Consider the following 18,857-nt stretch of genomic DNA (forward strand, 5'->3'; position numbering starts at 1 on the left):
TCCCTGTCCCTGCTGAAGAAAAGCAGGCCCAAACCATGATGCTGCCACCACCATGTTTGACAGTGGGGATGGTGTGTTCAGCTGTGTTGCTTTTACGCCAAACATAACGTTTTGCATTTTGCCAAAAAGTTCAATTTTGGTTTCATCTGACCAGAGCACCTTCTTCCACATGTTTGGTGTGTCTTCCAGGTGGCTTTTTATGGATATCTTTAAGAAATGGCTTTCTTCTTGCCACTCTTCCATAAAGGCCAGATTTGTGCAATATACGACTGATTGTTGTCCTATGGACAGAGTCTCCCACCTCAGCTGTAGATCTCTGCAGTTCATCCAGAGTGATCATGGGCCTCTTGGCTGCATCTCTGATCAGTCTTCTCCTTGTATGAGCTGAAAGTTTAGAGGGACGGCCAGGTCTTGGTAGATTTGCAGTGGTCTGATACTCCTTCCGTTTCAATATTATCGCTTGCACAGTGCTCCTTGGGATGTTTAAAGCTTGGGAAATCTTTTTGTATCCAAATCCGGCTTTAAACTTCTTCACAACAGTATCTCGGACCTGCCTGGTGTGTTCCTTGTTCTTCATGATGCTCTCTGCGCTTTTAACGGACCTCTGAGACTATCACAGTGCAGGTGCATTTATACGGAGACTTGATTACACACAGGTGGATTGTATTTATCATCATTAGTCATTTAGGTCAACATTGGATCATTCAGAGATCCTCAATGAACTTCTGGAGAGAGTTTGCTGCACTGAAAGTAAAGGGGCTGAATAATTTTGCACGCCCAATTTTTCCGTTTTTGATTTGTTAAAAAAGTTTGAAATATCCAATAAATGTCGTTCCACTTGATGATTGTGTTCCACTTGTTGTTGATTCTTCACAAAAAAGTACAGTTTTATATCTTTATGTTTGAAGCCTGAAATGTGGCAAAAGGTTGCAAAGTTCAAGGGGGCTGAATACTTTCGCAAGGCACTGTATTAGTTTCATTACCACAAGGATGCTCCTATCCAGAGTAACTCCAGAATTCATGTCATTGTCAACATAACAGGTACGTGTGGCCCATGCGGGAAATGTACCAACAACAGCCTTAGTTTTGCTAGCATTGTGTTGATTATAGTGAAAACAGACTTTTTAAAGTTCGGTATGTACAATATGTGAACCTGTTTCCAGGTTGGGAGTGAGGACCAAGGAGTGAAACTCTCGAAGCTCACTTCATTTTTCTTCCTCTTCTCACCACTGTGCAGAAGTCAATTACGATGTTATGAAACTCATAACTGAAAAATTTTCCCTGCGACTGGCCTTGTCTCTCTCTTTATTCACTGTATTCAGACTGTGGTTTTCAGCTTTGTGAACGCCACTCAATTTATTGTCTTCAGAAGATTTTCAGAAAATCTTAATTTACCATTCCTCGTTCGTCTCTCATCAACAAATAGCTGATGTTTTGAAAATATCAGAGCACTTGTTCTGTCAATATTTGACTACCCAGTTCATTCAATTCTTACTGGAAACCATTTTCCCGAAAATGTCAGCCTGAGCCTTAAGTGTTTCTGTGTGGAGCCTGTTTATTGAAATCCAAGAAATATGCCTGGAGAACATTTTTAAAGTGAGGTTCTTTTTTCTGGGTTTTTATTTCTTTTACTTCTTCTAATGAATCTCTGGGCACCAAAAGGCCTGGAAATGAAAGCCTTATTTCAACCGATCGTCTCTCCTTCCTACTGTGCCGTGTCCCCAGTGAGTTCACCTGGGGTTAAACAGACTAAATTTAGACCCTCAATTATGAGCAATTACTGAGCAGGTCTGTAGGCTCCTCAGTGTATTCACTCCCTCGCTGACACCCGCACTTTCAACGCGCTGCTCAGTTTCCATACATGGCTGGGTGAAGTACCTATAATGAAGTAAAACTTCAGGGGGGAAAACTGCCATCACAGTTCCTGAAACTGCTCTCTGTATTCCGTGTTCAACTTGGCTGCAGTGTATACTGGGTGCTGTAATGTGAGGTGAGCTACTCCTAATTAGTTATCTTTAATTGGATGAAGTGTGCTGTAACAACATCCATTTCTGTTGTGAGGAACTGAAACCCTTTCAGTGGAAAACTGAAGTGATGGTCTAGAAGCCTGGCTGGCTGGGTGTGATCCCAGCCAGGGGTCTTCCCATTGAACCCCCGACCTAAAGATTCACCTTAGCGCCTCAGCGAACAATCACTCACTGGTTGATTGATCTCAGCAGTCTTGAAGGTTCAATAAACTCTTGTCCTGGGAATTATTTTTGGAAGATGGGGCTCCACCAGAATCTGGTTCCTTTCAAGGTTTTGTCCAGTGCTCATTACTGTAATTCAATGGACCTTTCAGGGAAATGTAAAATTGTTAGGGTCAATTGTGTTGGAATTTTCCCACCAGATTGCAAGACAAAACAGATGAAATGCTTTAAAGCATGATATCCATTCTATTTAACTTGTCAAATAGAATTTGCAGTTTTAGTTGTATTTGAGGTAGAGTTCGACCGATTAATCGTAATGGCCGATTAATTAGGGCCGATTTCAAGTTTTCATAACAATCGGAAATCAGTATTTTTGGATGCCGATTTTGCCTTTTTATTTCAAATTATTTATTTTTTTACACCTTTATTTAACTAGGCAAGTCAGTTAAGAACACATTCTTACTTTCAATGACTGCCTAGGAACGGTGGTTTAACTGCCTTGTTCAGGGGCAGAACAAAATGTTTTCCTTGTCAGCTCGGGGATTCAATCTTGCATCCTTACAGTTAACTAGTCCAACGCTCTAACCACCTGCCTCACGAGGAGCCTGCCTGTTACGCGAATGCTGTAAGAAGCCAAGGTAAGTTGCTAGCTAGCATTAAACGTATCTTCTAAAAAAACAATCAATCATAATCACTAGTTATAACTACACATGGTTGATGATATTACTAGTTTATCTAGCGTGTCCTGCGTTGCATATAATCGATGCGGTGCGCATTCGCGAAAAAGGACTGTCATTGCTCCAACGTGTACCTAACCATAAACATCAATGCCTTTCTTAAAATCAATACACAGAAGTATATATTTTGAAACCTGCATATTTAGCTAAAAGAAATCCAGGTTAGCCGGAAATATTAACCAGGTGAAATTGTGTCACTTCTCTTACGTTCATTGCACGCAGAGTCAGTGTATATGCAACAGTTTGGGCCACCTGGCTCATTGCGAACTAATTTGCCAGAATTTTACGTAATTATGACCTAACATTGAAGGTTGTGCAATGTAACAGGAATATTTAGACTTATGGATGCCACCCGTTAGATAATATATGGAACGGTTCCGTATTTCACTGAAAGAATAAACGTTTTGTTTTCGAGATTATAGTTTCCGGATGCGACCATATTAATGGCCTAAGGCTCGTATTTCTGTGTGTTATTATTAATAATATTAATAATAAGTCTGTTATTTGATAGAGCAGTCTGAGCGGTGGTAGGCAGCAACAGGCTCGTAAGCATTCATTCAAACAGCTCTTTCATGCATTTTGCCAGCAGCTCTTCGCAATGCTTCAAGCATTGCGCTGTTTATGACTTCAAGCCTATCAACTCCTGAGATTAGGCTGGTGTAACTGATGTGAAATGGCTAGCTAGTTAGCGGGGTGTGTGCTAATAGCGTTTCAAACGTCACTCGCTCTGAGACTTGGAGTAGTTGTTCCCCTTGCTCTGCATGGGTAACGCTGTTTCGAGGGTGGCTGTTGTCGATGTGTTCCTGGTTCGAGCCCAGGTAGCGGCGAGGAGAGGGATGGAAGCTATACTGTTACACTGGCAATACTAAAGTGCCTATAAGAACATCCAATAGTCAAAGGTATATATGTATTTCTACAAATCATATAGAGAGAAAAAGTCCCTTAATTCCTATAATAACTACAACCTAAAACTTCTTACCTGGGAATATTGAAGACTCATGTTAAAAGGAACCACCAGCTTTCATATGTTCTCATGTTCTGAGCAAGGAACTTAAACGTTAAGCTTTCTACGTTAAGCTTTCTTACATGGCACATATTGCACTTTTACTTTCTTCTCCAACACTTTGTTTTTGCATTATTTAAACCAACTTGAACATGTTTCATTATTTATTTGAGGCTAAATTGATTTTATTGATGTATTATATTAAGTTAAAATAAGTGTTCATTCAGTATTGTTGTAATTGTCATTATTGCAAATACATGTTAAAAATCATCCGATTTAATCGGTATCAGCATTTTTTGGGTCCTCCAATAATCGGTGTCGGTATCGGCGTTGAAAAATCATAATCGGCCGACCTCTAATTTGAGGTACACGTTGAAAGGAACAGAACGGGAGATTTTAGATAGGATTTTGATATGCAGGCTTCAGTTGACATTGAACATGGGTTATATGTAGTCAATAATATGAGGATGAGTGTCCTATCTGTGCAAATTCTTAATCAATGCAGCAGGCACTTGTTTGGTGGTTCAATTTCAGTAACCAGGTTTCCACCCAACCTTTTTTTTTTTAGGCGAGTAAAGTACATGTTTGCTAAAAAAATGTCATACCTGATGGAAACAAGCAAATTTCTCGGTAAACATTCCAGATGTGGACCAATCAAAATACATTAGACGGTGGGATGTTTAGTTGTCGGTAAAATGAATTATGCAATAAATTAATTTTACGCAAATATTGATATAATAACCATCATATCGATATGTTCTGTAGTCTCCCACTATGACTCGGGGAAGCATGACGTTTTTATTAGGCTACAGATGAAATGAGTTACGATGAATTTCACCGGGGGGCAAAAGTGCACAGTGATGAGCTTGATGCTCCTTTTCATTTTATATCGAGGATCTTATTCAGGTGACATGATAATTGATGCTTGGCTGCCGTTTGACATCATGTATAGATGATAGATTTTTCTATTGTGTTATCAACTGTACGTTTATTTTACGTGTAACTCTGTGTTGTTTTTGTCGCACTGCTTTGCTTCATCTTGGCCAGTTCGCAGTTGTAAATGAAAACCGTTGATTTCAATGTTTAACAAACCGTACAACTCTATGCACAAGGACTTAACAACAATTTACACAGAACATTTTACAAAAACACATCTATTAGAATGCTGAGTTTGGTAATAGAGTTTTGGTAACATCTCCCTCATTTTGTCTCGTTTTCCAAAAACTCCCACGATGTATGCAGAAAGAATGAGGGCTCAGCTATGACACATCGACTTTGAAATCATCTCTTTTGGTTATTGAACTACAGTAAGTGAGTGGATTTACACCCGGTAACGGAATCGCGGTAACGGAATTTCATCATGGTCCCTGATCTGTCCTACACAGAAAATAATATGAATGTCATTCTCTTCATGGTGATGTAACCTAAATAGGTACACAAAGGTATAAATGTACAATATCCTCCTTTGCATCTTTGGGTATTATTCTATTATTCTAATCACGGGCTATTATTCTAATGAGCTCTGACCCCAAACAAGACCAAATTTTTTGGGACCAGACCAAATCGGAACCTAGCATAGAGTTCTATGTTTCAGAAGTTTGGGCATCAAAGGACATTGTACTCAACTCTAGTGTCCTCTACTATGTACTGAACTCTACGTTTACTCTGTTTTTGTACTGTAATGAACTATACTCTACTTTTCCGTGCTTTACTCTACTGTGCTGTACTGCGCTGTCCAAACTTGTGAACCCAACTGTGGTTTGTGACGACTATAATTTCCCGTTCTAGACAATTCAATTGCCGAAATTCCGTTTTTGGGATGGGGGATTCCGTTATCGATTTGGTAACAACATTTTTAGTTGATACTGGCACCCCAGATCCCAGTGGTAATTCCCCTTGCTTTGACTTCAAAGCACTACTCGAGATTTCTAGAGAGAATGGGTTCATTATCGAGGAGGCAGATATCTTTCTAGGCTTGTCTTCTTGGATTAGAGTGAGGAAAAAGTGGGTCAAGATTCGTTTTCATCATATTTGGTGGGGAAGTGGAACCACAACGAAGGGGAAAATACCACTCTTACACTCTAAATGATGCATTAAGACTAAAACTTCTCTTTGACTGAGCGACTTATGCCTTTGTGAAACACTGTTGAGAACCCTCACTCAGTTTGATATCCATGTCTAAATCATTATTGGTAAACGGGGCTAATTCTCCCCAAACTGGCACCTTTTAATGTGAGTCTGGTGAGATATTTAGTGGAGTAATATCAGAGGTGGTCTTTGTTGCGGTGTGTTCACTGCCCTGGCTTATAGGACCAGTGGAATATCCTCTCACAGGTTTGCCTGTGTGAGTACGGAAGGAACAGGCCCTGCTTTGATGTCTCATTAGCAACACTAACACTAGGCTTACTTGCTGTCACCCCTCTCCTATAGGCCTACTTCAATGTTTTGTACATCAAGATGTGTTGTTTTTCCTTGGACCCTGGCTGATGTGTTATTTTGGGGCAGTAGCTGAATAACTAAATTGTGTCACTCATTGAGCATTTCAACCAACAGCCTTCTGTTTATTAACTCCATAAATACTACTAGACCTACAAGGTTGCATTGTGTACTGTACCATTGAGTTACTGATCACATTCCTTTCATGTCCCCCATTCAGGCCAGGAGCGATTCGGGAACATGACGCGGGTGTACTACAAGGAGGCGGTGGGGGCATTCGTGGTGTTTGACGTGACGAGGGGCTCCACTTTCGAGGCAGTGTCCAAATGGAAGCACGACTTGGACAGCAAGGTGAAACTGGCCAATGGGAGCCCTATACCCTCGGTGCTGCTTGCCAATAAGTGTGACCAGAAGAAAGAGAGCTCCAAAAACACTTCCCTCATGGACAACTTCTGTAAAGAGACTGGCTTCCTGGGCTGGTTCGAGACCTCGGCCATGGTGAGAGAGAGACAGACACACACACACATACACACACTAGGCCTACACCATAAGACTATAACAGCTTGTTGCTGTTTTGCTATTCACTCTCCCCTAATCATAAAGCATTAGCTACAACCACACTACAGATAATAGTATAGTTAGTGTGTGCATTAGGCTTTTGTATTCAGCTTGAACTGAAGGTAAATGTAGGTTTTTGTTTGTAAAGTTGTTTCCTAATGTTTTACAGGTTGCTTTTCGGTAAATAATAAATAAAACACAATTGTCAACAAACAATGACAAACATTTGACTCTTACTCAGATCAGCTCAGAAGTAGCACGACATTGCCCATTTTATGCCACGTGTTTAAGATGGCTGACATAGCTCAGCGTATTAAGGGTAAACCGGTGCTTTCAGGTCTAGTTGCATGGTTGATTCACTGCGGCTTGCCGATTTTCTTTAAATCACGTTTCACACACAGACGTTACATTCTGTTTTTCTAGTCGTTTTTTTTGTTGTTGCTCCACGTCAAACAGATTAATAGATTTAATGAATGGAAATCAAAACGAGGGCAGAAATAGCATGAACAGGTAATGTAATAAAAGTGTAAAGGCCTGACTTGGGGGAGTTAAATCAGAACTTTAGTTAGCAGTGCTCCTCGTGCTGTGAAATCGAATTATTCGTGCTGTGTTGTTTACAAAGAGCAGAGTGGGAAAACACAAGCATATCCCTCTGTGTCACTCGGAGCACTATTAGTTAGGTCAGAGAGAGGCATGCTCGTCAAGCAATTCCAGCCAGGGTCACAATCACAACGATAACGGCTGCGGTCTTCATTTCCATTCCAAGATCTGTTAAATGCCTTGAATTGAATGCTTATCCTCATCTGAAAATGCTCTGCTTTGTTTACAGGCTCTTTTGTTGAACAGTTTTGAGCTTTTATTGGAGTTTGTTCGGTGAGGTCTTTAGTGAGAAATTCAGAATGACATTTATAATATTAGGGATCATAGCTGCGGGGAGTAGTTTGGAGGTGGGGTGCTGCGAATATTCACATTTTTTCAAAGGGGGGTGGATTTGCCCGTGCTGCCCGTGCTCCATTTATACCGGACTATTAAAGGCCCAGTGCACTACTTCTGTTTTTTTTTTTTTTTTTTTCAAAATCAGAATAATAATACAAAATATATATATTTTTCAGGGGGTGCTACATCACCCTTACCTCCTGCGGCACTGGGTCTCGTTTAAGTGGTAGTTATGTTTCGTAGAGAGACGGGTGGAGACACCACAGGAATATGTATTACAATAAGTATGCACTAGAGTTTACCCCATATTAGTGGACTGATCGATTGTTGGGTCGATAGGCTGTTGGTCGACCCCATCTTAATTACGTCTATAATCAATAGCCCAACTATTAAATGGCCCTGGCTTTATAAGTCATCCATATATACAGTTGAAGTCGGAAGTTTACATTCACCTTAGCCAAATACATTTCAACTCAGTTTTTCACAATTCCATTTAATCCTAGTAAAAAATCCCTGTCTTGTCAGTTAGGATCACCACTTTATTTTAAGAATGTGAAATGTCAGAATAATAGTAGAGAGAATGATTTATTTCATATTTTATTACTTTCATCACATTCCCAGTGGGTCAGAAGTTTACATACACTCAATTAGTATTTGGTAGCATTGCCTTTAAATTGTTTAACTTGGGTCAAACATTTCGGGTAGCCTTCCACAAGCTTCCCACAATAAGTTGGGTGAATTTTGGCCCATTCCTCCTGACAGAGCTGGTGTAACTGAGTCAGGTTTGTAGGCCTCCTTCCTCGCACACACTTTTTCAGTTCTGCCCACAGATTTTCTATGGGATTGAGGTCAGGGCTTTGTGATGGCCACTCCAATACCTTTACTTTGTTGTCCTTAAGCCATTTTGCCACAACTTTGGAAATATGCTTGGGGTCGTTGTCCATTTGGAAGACCCATTTGCGACAAAGCTTTAACTGATGTCTTGAGATATTGAAGCAACATCTCCACATAATTGTACTTCCTCATGATGCCATCTATTTTGTGAAGTGCACCAGTCTCTCCTGCAGCAAAGCACCCCCACAACATGATGCTGCCACCCTCGTGCTTCACGGTTGGGATAGGGTTCTTCGGCTTGCAAGCCTCCCCCTTTTTCCTCCAAACATAACAATGGTCATTATGGCCAAACAGTTCTATTTTTGTTTCATCAGACCAGAGGACATTTCTCCAAAAAGTATGATATTTGTCCCCATGTGCAGTTGCAAACCGTAGTCTAGCTTTTTTGTGTCGGTTTTGGAGCAGTGGCTTCTTCCTTGCTGAACGGCCTTTCAGGTTATGTCGATATAGGACTCGTTTTACTGTGGATATAGATACTTTTGTACCTGTTTCCTCCAGCATCTTCACAAGGTACTTTGCTGTATGACATCTGCGTGATCCCATGGTGTTTGTACTTCCGTACTATTGTTTGTACAGATGAACGTGGTACCTTCAGCGTTTGGAAATTGCTCCCAAGGATGAACCAGACTTTTTTTTCCCGAGGTCTTCGATTTTCCCATGATGTCAAGCAAAGAGGCACTGAGTTTGAAGGTAGGTCTTGAAGTACATCCACAGGTACACCTATATCTGACTCAAATGATGTCAGTTAGCCTACAGAGGCTTCTAAAGCCATGACATAATTTTCTGGGATATTCCAAGCTGTTTAAAGGCACAGTCAACTTAGTGTATGTAAACTTCTGACCCACTGGAATTGTGATACAGTGAATTATAACTGAAATAATCTGTCTGTAAACAATTGTTGGAAAAGTACTTGTCATGAACACAGTAGATATCCTAACTGACTTTCCAAAACTATAGCTTGTTAACAAGAAATTTGGGGAGTGTTTGAAAAACAATGTTAATGACTCCAACCTAAGTGCATGTAAACTAAACTTCCGGCTTCAACTGTATTTGGCTAGGGTGTATGTAAACTTCCGACTTCAACTGTGTATATATATTATTTTTTTCTTCATTAGAACAGACTCTCTGGTACACTTATTTAATAAGCACTTGCTGTGGTGCTTTCAGGCTGCAGTTGGGAGGAGAGCGAGACAACATGCACCAGTCACACATGCACTCACTGTGTGACCATCGTGCTGTTACCAATGAGTCATTTGTGTGTCTTAATTATTTAATCAAACAGTGTGCATAAAGAATCAGACAAGCTCAGTGCATATGTAGTTGATTTTTTCAAACACATAGGGTGTATCTGTCTATATATGGAAAAATAAGTTTAAACATTTGGTCGATTGGTCAAAAGAACAGGATGAATCTCGGTCGACCAATTTATTTATTTTTTAGTCTGGGAAAGTCCTAGTATGCACAAACACACACTGTGTGAGTATTGTGTGTGTGGAAATTGCTCCCGATCTATGTGAAAATTAGGTCAATGGGGCCCTGTTGTCATGAAGCTGGCGACTGTGTGTGTGTGTGCCTCAGTTCTGCTTGTCACCGCAATTCTGATGCCACCTCTAGTCCCTGCGGAAATTACAGTTAGCTCTCTCTTGTCCACACACTAGCACCATTCACTCAATGTGTTTGGGCAGGTTGTGTTTAAACAGTTGAGAGTTTTGGTTGGATAATGGCACACTCACCCACATCTCAGTGACATCCCCGTTCCCCAGCCCATGGAAAGCTCACAGGGATACCCTTTAGAACCCCACACACTCGGTGTCCCGATCAGCTTTGAGGTTATGACGCCCACAGCGTTTCCCAGCTCTAATCCTGCGCTGTTAGACCTGTTGGTGCTTAGACATGTCCTTTGATTGAAGTGTGCCACTAGAAACCAAAGCATGGCAGTTATTTTTTTACCTTCTCTGCTAAAGGAGTGAATTCCTCCTTGCAGAATCAAGGGCTAATCCACCCTCATACATATACATTCATTACACAGTAGGCTATCGTGTGCTGAATCATGGGGCACAACCCATATAGTTGCAACACCTTGACGGTCACATATTGAGGTACTGTAGAAGGTTCCCTGCTTTGAAAACTTGATTTCATTTGACATTTTTGTGATTTAAGCAGACACTCTTTTCCAGAGCGACTTGAGTGCATACATTTTCATACTGGTCCCCCTTGGGAATCAAACCCACAATCAAACCCACGTTGCAAGGACCATGCTCTACCAACTGAGCTACATGGGATTTCCTGTGTTATTTCTTCTAGGATAACCTCATAACCTACATTGTGAGAAATACTTTATATATGTCTGTTTAGAGCCTTGAGGTGCTTGTGTGTGTTATTCTTGGGATTGTATGCAGTGAGCACTTCTAACAGTTGAACAGAATGGCAAACATGAGCCTCCAGGGAATCTCAGGCTTCGTGAAATGCAAAATGTCCCTGCTGCTGAATTCCCTTTTCTGTCATCATTTGCAGCTGTGCATACGTATGTGTGTGTGTGAGTTCATGTGAGTGACAGAAGGTGTGCCAGTACCCAGCATGCACCAGCACATGTTCCTGAGATGAATGACTCCATTAGAGGCTGTAACTCAGATGGTTGGCATGGAGTTGTGTGTGTGTGTGTGTGTGTGCGCGCGCAAGTACGACACGTGTGTTTTATAGACATGTCTGTTTTAATTTGTGCTGAACCACTAGGGCTGGGCAGTATACTGTATTTTACGATCTACCGATATTGATGCACGGACCGGTTTGGGCTTTTACATGACCTATATATATATATATATATATATATATATAACAGTATTTTAATGTTTGGTTTGTTAAATGTGAGATGCCATGTGTAATGTCCATTTTAATAGTTTACTTGAGTCATCTCTCTCTCATGCCACTTTCCACACAGAGCTAGCCCTGCCCCCTACCAAGAGTGCACTTGCGTTCAATCTGCATGCATGGGGAATGCAGCACATGCAACAATGTTGATGACAATGATGCTTTTTTCACTTTGCCTCTTAATATAAATCCACTAGTGTTCTATAATTACACTATTAGTTTCTTACATACAACCGCTAGTTTGTAATTTCTTATTAAGTTGGGCCTAAATTCCGTTAGCTGCAAATTGTTAGCCGGTAATCATTAGCTAGCTAATAAATGTACTGAGTCAGAGAAAACGTAATGAGCTATACATCCTGATAATACCAGTGATGGTATAGACCGAAATCAGCATGTTTGTGTAACAGTATCTTGTAAATCAAAGCAAGAATATGTTAGCTACATGAAGTAGCTGAGAGAAAACGTTCAATGTATCCAAAGATTATAGGATCCCCTAGGAAACACTTATCAACACTTTGGTTCCTACCCTGTCACAACTCCTCCCTGGCATTTTCATTCATTGTCATGTCAAGCAACACTGTATTGAAAGTGCCCACTATAATATTCTAACTATAGAATTAGAATAATTATTATTTCCATGATTCCAACAGTTCACCGAAGTGTTGTGCTCTAAATCGTGAAATCGCAATTGCAACGTTTGGTTAAAAACAAGGCTTAGATTGTTTGCCCATATCGTGCCGCAGGAAATGAATGAAAATGCATTTTTATTTTATTTTAGGTAGATTTGAACAGTATAAAACCATCAGAATGATGAAATACTAATTGCAATTCCTTAGAATGTATGTGTTTCCACCCTAGGGTCATGCACTACTCATAAAACACATTTAGAATTTTTTTTCACCCGGCCTAATTTTTCAGATTTACTGAGGAATAATTAAAAAACAGATTGGCTCTCGGGAACCGACCAGCTACACAGCAGATGTAGCAACCAGGAAAAATAGACCCAAGACAAAATATACCACCCCACATTCATAGACACACGCCCAAGATACTCACCCTTCACTTGATGCTCAGTAATGCATTGGCTACATTAGCCATCCAGGTTTTTTTTTTAAATTTTTTTTATTTTTTTTTACCTTTATTTAACCAGGCAAGTCAGTTAAGAACAAATTCTTATTTTCAATGACGGCCTGTTCAGTGGGTTAACTGCCTGTTCAGGGGCAGAACGACAGATTTGCACCTTGTCAGCTCGGGGGTTTGAACTTGCAACCTTCCGGTTACTAGTCCAACGCTCTAACCACTAGGCTACCCTGCCGCCCCGTTTTATCTAGTTGACTCATTGACATAGTGCTGTACTGCTAAACACCCATGCTAAATGTGGTCTCACGTGAGGTGTGTGTGTGGTTAGGGGCCGTCACCATGTTGAAGGGTGGCCAAGCATTCAGAAGCACACCTCGGGCTACAGTCCCTAGAGGTCACAGGTCACTTTCAATATCGACCGTTGGACAGCTCTGCGAGCGCAATAGAAACCCTGCATCATTCCGTTGGGTGGAATGGGAATCCATATGTTAAGGGTGTGCATAAAACATTAACAACACCTTCCTAATATTAAGTTGTAACCCCCCTTTTGCCCTCAGAACAGCCTCATTTCACCAGGGCATGGACTCTAAAAGGTATTGAAAGCGTTCCACATGGACGCTGGGCCATGTTGACTCCAATGTTTCCCACAGTTGTGTCTAGAGGATGTCCTATGGGTGGTGGACCATTCTTGATAGACACGGGAAACTGTTGTGTAAAAAACCCAGCAACGTTGCAGTTCTTAACACAAACCGTTGTGCCTGGCGCCTACTACCATACCCCATTCAAAGGCACTTAAATATTTTGTCTTGCCCGTTCACACTATGAATGCCACTCTCAATTGTATCAAGACTTAAAAATCCTTCTTTAACCTGTCTCCTTCCATTCATCAACACTGATTTTGAAGTTGATTTAAAAAGTGATTTCATTAAGGGATGATGGCTTTCACCTGGTAAGAGCAGGTGTTCATAATGTTTTGTACACTGTGTATGTAGGCCTATCCATTCCTTGAGAGAAACACTGTGTCTGCTGATTTGGATTGGACTTCAATTGGATTTAGATTTCCTTATTTGTTCACACACCAGATTCCTCCCATGCCAGAAGTCTGATGTAGCCTACAGCTGTTTGCTGTGGAAGTAATGACCTCCCATCACAACACAAAGAGCAGTTTCAACTCAAATAGTATTTTAGTTGAAATCTCATCTGCATTCATAATTGGACTTTGTGTTTGATGCCATGCTCCATCATATTTGACCCTTCATTCCTGTTTGACGCAGCTTTGATACACTTGTGTTGTCCAGTCGTACACTCACCCTGAGTTTCACTGCTCCCAAGGTGCCCTGGCCGTTTCTCTGAAGTGTCACTTTGTGAATGTCTTAGCAGCAGTCGAGGCCTGGAGAAGACGCATTAATATTCATAACCCCTCCAAAACGAGGGATGACAGCTTTGTGCTGTGCTGCACTTGGCTGCTGAGGTGCGAAATGACAAAATGAGGGATGGCTGCTGTTTTCAAGGCCCGCTCTCTGATGCCACTCAGCTGCCTATATGAAGTAGTCTAAAGAGATGTAGCAGAGTCATGAAATAATATTAGCCAGACTGCTAATGTTGGATGCCTAGTCACGGGCCATGGCTATAGGAAAGGTCCTCTTGAGGTGACAACTGAGGATAACACAACCTCTGGTGCTTGCATAGAAGAGATAGGTGGATGAAATACCAGTGGGTTATCTTTTTTTATAGACTGTTTCACCAATGTTGCTCCTCATTAGTTAACTGCCTAAACCAATATCCTCAGCAACTGTATTCATATTGAATTGATGTGACCTTAAACCTTAAGCGTGTTGTTGTTTCACCTTTCCCAGGACAACATCAACGTGGACGAGGCAGCTCGGTTCCTGGTGGAGAACATCCTGCTGAACGACAAGGGCCTGCCATACGAGGAGAGCAACGGGGACCCCATCAAGCTCGACCAGGAGACGGTGGCTGCTGAGAGCAAGCCAGGCTGCTGCTAGCTCTGAGGACTCCTACTGCATCTACCTTTCAACCTCCTCCCACTGAATCAATCAATCAATTGTATTTATAAAGCCCTTTTTACATCTGTCGATGTCACAAAGTGCTATACAGAAACCCAGCCTAAAACCCCAAACATCAAGCAATGCAGATGTAGAAGCGCGTTGGCTAGAAAAAAACGCCCTAGAATGGAATGAACCTAGAAAGAAACCTAGTGAGGAACCATGCTCTGAGGGGTGGCCAGTCCTCGTCTGGCTGTGCCGGGTCGAGATTACAACAGGGTAGCACCTCAGGCCAGCTCACACAGAGGGCCTAGAGGTCAAGGACTGGGTCTCCTAGCCCCACCCCTCCCCTATGTCCATTAACCCTCGACCCCCTCAACACCCTTCCAAACCTTAGCCGCCGTCTTCTGTATCTATGATCACACCGGGTTGCTGTTCAGGAAGGGCGTGACCCTGAACCCCATATCCCACCCCAAGCTGTCGTTACACTGGACCCATGCCCCCTGTCCAATGACCCTGCGGAATGGCTACTGTCCAGGGAGTGGGTCTCGTCACACCCTAGCTCACTGACCATTACGCATGCAACTCTCTTGTTTCATAATGGTGCCATGAGTTCTCTTTTTTTTTTTTTTCATTGTTTTTGCTGAAGGCCTGAACAAAGGTGGGACTAAGGATGTACCATAAATAAATGTGTGTTTTTATCATGATGATCTGTGGAACATCTTCCAGTGTTCTTCTAGGAAATGCTAGTCACACACGGACAACAACAAAAAATACATTTATCTTGAAAGAAAGAACAAATAGAAGGAAGGTGCCATTGGAACTCAGAGAGAAATCCCTGAGAGACTTGATGTCTCAGTAATAGTAAGAAAGAGTACATCTAAGATGTGTATTTTTTTTTACATTTGTGTTTGATCATGTACTGTACAATTCCTGGTGAGGTACATCAGGCGGGGGAGGGAACCCTCCCACTACCCAAGCAGTTGAGAATCCTAGGCAAGTGTACATTATTTTTTTAAACACCGTGCGGGGTCTATTAAGTTTGTGTGAAAATATACTTTGAAACTACTACAAAAACCAAAAAATAATAAACATTTTTAATTGATAATAGTTTGTGTTGTCTTGGCTTAATTCTTCATTTAGTGACACAATTTGAATTGTCTGTATTGAGTGGAATTGAAAGAGTGTGTGTGTGTGTGTGTGTTTGTGTCACATTTTAGATTTTAGTCATTTAGCAGACGCGCTTATCCAGAGCAATTTACAGGAGCAATTAGGGTTAAGTGCCTTGGAGGTGATCCCTGAGGCTCAACATTTGAGGAGAAACTGAAAATGCGATCAGAGAAATGGGAATTCACATTATGAAAGGTTTCACATAATTCCTTGGGCTATTGATGTGTATCAGGCATGACCATGCTGTACCACTTAGGGGAGGCTGTGTGTGTGATAGTCATCAGACTATTCTGCTCACTGCTGCAGCTCATGCTCTCCCATGCCCCCATTATTACCGGAGAAGAAACCAACGTCACACTAGCCTCCAGGACACACATGTCGACTATTGCAGCAATGTCTACTACTGCCTATTCATTTTGTCTCTACTGACTTCATTTTGACTGAAGTAAGAGGAAGTATGCCTATGCAATTTGAGCCATTGGTGCCAGTTTAACAGAACTAAGCTGCTGAAATAAAGTGGATGTTTATAAAGGAAGCTGAATGTAATTAAATAATTTGTCTGTCTGCCACCCATTAAAAATCATAAATGGCTTAATGATTAGTATGAATCGAAAAATGTATCAGTTTCACTTAAAGTCAAAAGGTTTGACGGCAATACCATATCAAATTCAAGTCAGTTGGGAACAAGTTTTTGATGGCCCAATATCTTGGCATCAGCTCTATGAACTGACATAAACCAACAATTGACACATCAATCTGTTCATTTCAATTTAAGTTATTACATTATGAAAGATATTTGATACAAAAATAATTCTCAAAATAATGGGGCCACGAGGAAACATAATCAATAGAGCAGTGCGGACTCTGCCATGAGGAAGCATAATCAATAGAGCAGTCAGCCCAGTGCGGACTCTGCCATGAGGAAACAGAATCAATAGAGCAGTCAGCCCTGTGCAGACTCTGCCATGAGGAAACCTAATCAATAGAGCAGTCAGCCTTGTGCAGACTCTGCCACAAGGAAATAGAATCAGTAGAACAGACAGCCCAGTGCAGACTCTGCCACGAGGAAACAGAATCAATAAAACAGTCAGCCCTGTGCAGACTCTGCCACGAGGAAACAGAATCAATAGAACAGTCAGCCCTGTGCAGACTCTGCCATGAGGAAACAGAATCAATAGAACAGTCAGCCCTGTGCAGACTCGAGGAAACAAATTCAATAGAATATGTTTTATGGTATTGCCCATCGGTGGCTCACTTTTGGAGTCAGGTCCAGGAATGGTTGTTACGTCATAATATCAGGGTTCGGATGGACCTGCAAAAACACTGAAAATCTGATCACTGGATCTGAAAAAACATGATCAATCAATAGAAAAATATCATTATTGGTATATCAATATTGGTAGAAATGTTACAAATAGGGAGGTTCAGGACCATTGTAAGACATCATAGTAAAATTGAGGGATGTATTACAAAAGGAAATAGCAAAATGGCAATATACTGGGAAAGTTGGGTTAATGTGTGGTCATCGGAGGGTAGGAGTTATGGGGAATGAATGGTGGATTGGTCTCCCTGGGGGAAAATCCAGTACAGTACTTAGAGAAAGAAGAAATTGGGAAAATATTATTTAATTGCAGTTAATGTAGATGTGAGTGAAATAGCTGGAAGTAGCAGTAGAAGCATTGTTGTCCATTAGTTTACTCCAATTAGGGTGGGGATGGTAGGCGGGAAAAGGTATAGAGAAAAAATAAATAAAGGGGATTAGAAATTATTCAAACAATGAGATTTATAGAACCTACAATCCATCTGCAATATTACATCTGATCTACCCCCACATTAGGCCAAGCAGTCTGATACTAATAAACACACTCCCGTGTCTCTTGATTTTGTGTAATAACAGTAAATCTGAAACTCTTACAGTCCCACCGTGACATGTTTTAACTTCTTTTAAACATTGTGCTGGTCTGTTGCATTGGATTTGTCTATTTCCTCTGCGTCCGCTGATACCAAACATTAGTATGTGTGATTAACGGGACTGAGGTAGAGCAGTGTTTGTTAGACAAGGGCGTATCCCGAAAAACCTTTCTTCTCACATAAACGTCTGTAAAGTCCACAAACTATTATGACCTCGCTATGAAAATCTAAGACTCACAAACACGCACATGTTTTACTCTATGACACTCACAAGCTACGCAAGTGTCATTAGATGTTAAAGGGTTCTTCTACATAGAAGATCATAGGAAATCCCAGGACATATTTCATAATACTGTAGCTCACATAGTTGCTGTGACAAACTCCAACAGTTGTCACACACTAGTTTGATATTCATTTCCCACTGAGCAAACAATTCCTGTATTTACAGCATTCTCATCAATGCATAATTATTATTATAATATATATTTTTTGTGACTTGTCAATAAAACTCATCAACGCAAATGTTTATGTCAAATTGTTTTGTGTTCTACTTGTCGCCCTGGCTAAATATATTCGGACCCTTTGACTTTGTCAACATTTTATTACGTTACAGCCTTATTCTAAAATGGGCTAAATAAAAACTTTTCCCCATCAATCTACACACAATAGCTTTTTTCCAAACAGGCAGCAAAGTAATATTGTAATGTAAAAGCGACAAGTGACAACTGCTTGTCACACATAACATGCATACAGCTCTCGCTCTTATACCCTCCCTTTTCTTGATCTCCTTCTTATTGTTATTATTACAATTACAATTATGATCATCATTATAATAATAAGTCATGTCTTTATCATTAGTAGGCTTAGTATAGTATCCTTGGACAGTGCCTTCGGAAAGAATTCAGACCTGTTGACCTTTTCCACATGTTGTTTACAGCCTATTCTAAAAATGGATTAAAGAAAAACAAATGTACTTAAAAAATTTGAGCTCAGGTGCATCCTGTTTCCATTGACCATCCTTGAGATGTTTCTACAACTTGACTGGAGTCCACCTGTGGTAAATTCAATT

The 18,857-nt window shown here is 40.9% G+C and overlaps 1 protein-coding gene across 1 annotated transcript in view; it reads left to right on the plus strand.

Moving 5' to 3' along the window:
• Positions 1-15,815, plus strand: part of LOC110529894 (ras-related protein Rab-32) — a 27,686-nt gene extending 11,871 nt beyond the window's left edge. Inside the window, exons 2-3 of the mRNA XM_021612550.3 lie at positions 6,586-6,863; positions 14,558-15,815. Of these exons, the coding sequence (XP_021468225.1) occupies positions 6,586-6,863; positions 14,558-14,707 (428 nt within the window). The 3' untranslated portion in view covers positions 14,708-15,815. The remainder of the gene's footprint in view (positions 1-6,585; positions 6,864-14,557) is intronic.
• Positions 15,816-18,857: the final 3,042 nt, after the last annotated feature.

The sequence above is a fragment of the Oncorhynchus mykiss genome, chromosome 8 (assembly GCF_057628025.1).
Source record: "Oncorhynchus mykiss isolate SJ-2025 chromosome 8, ASM5762802v1, whole genome shotgun sequence".
Lineage (NCBI taxonomy): Eukaryota > Metazoa > Chordata > Actinopteri > Salmoniformes > Salmonidae > Oncorhynchus > Oncorhynchus mykiss.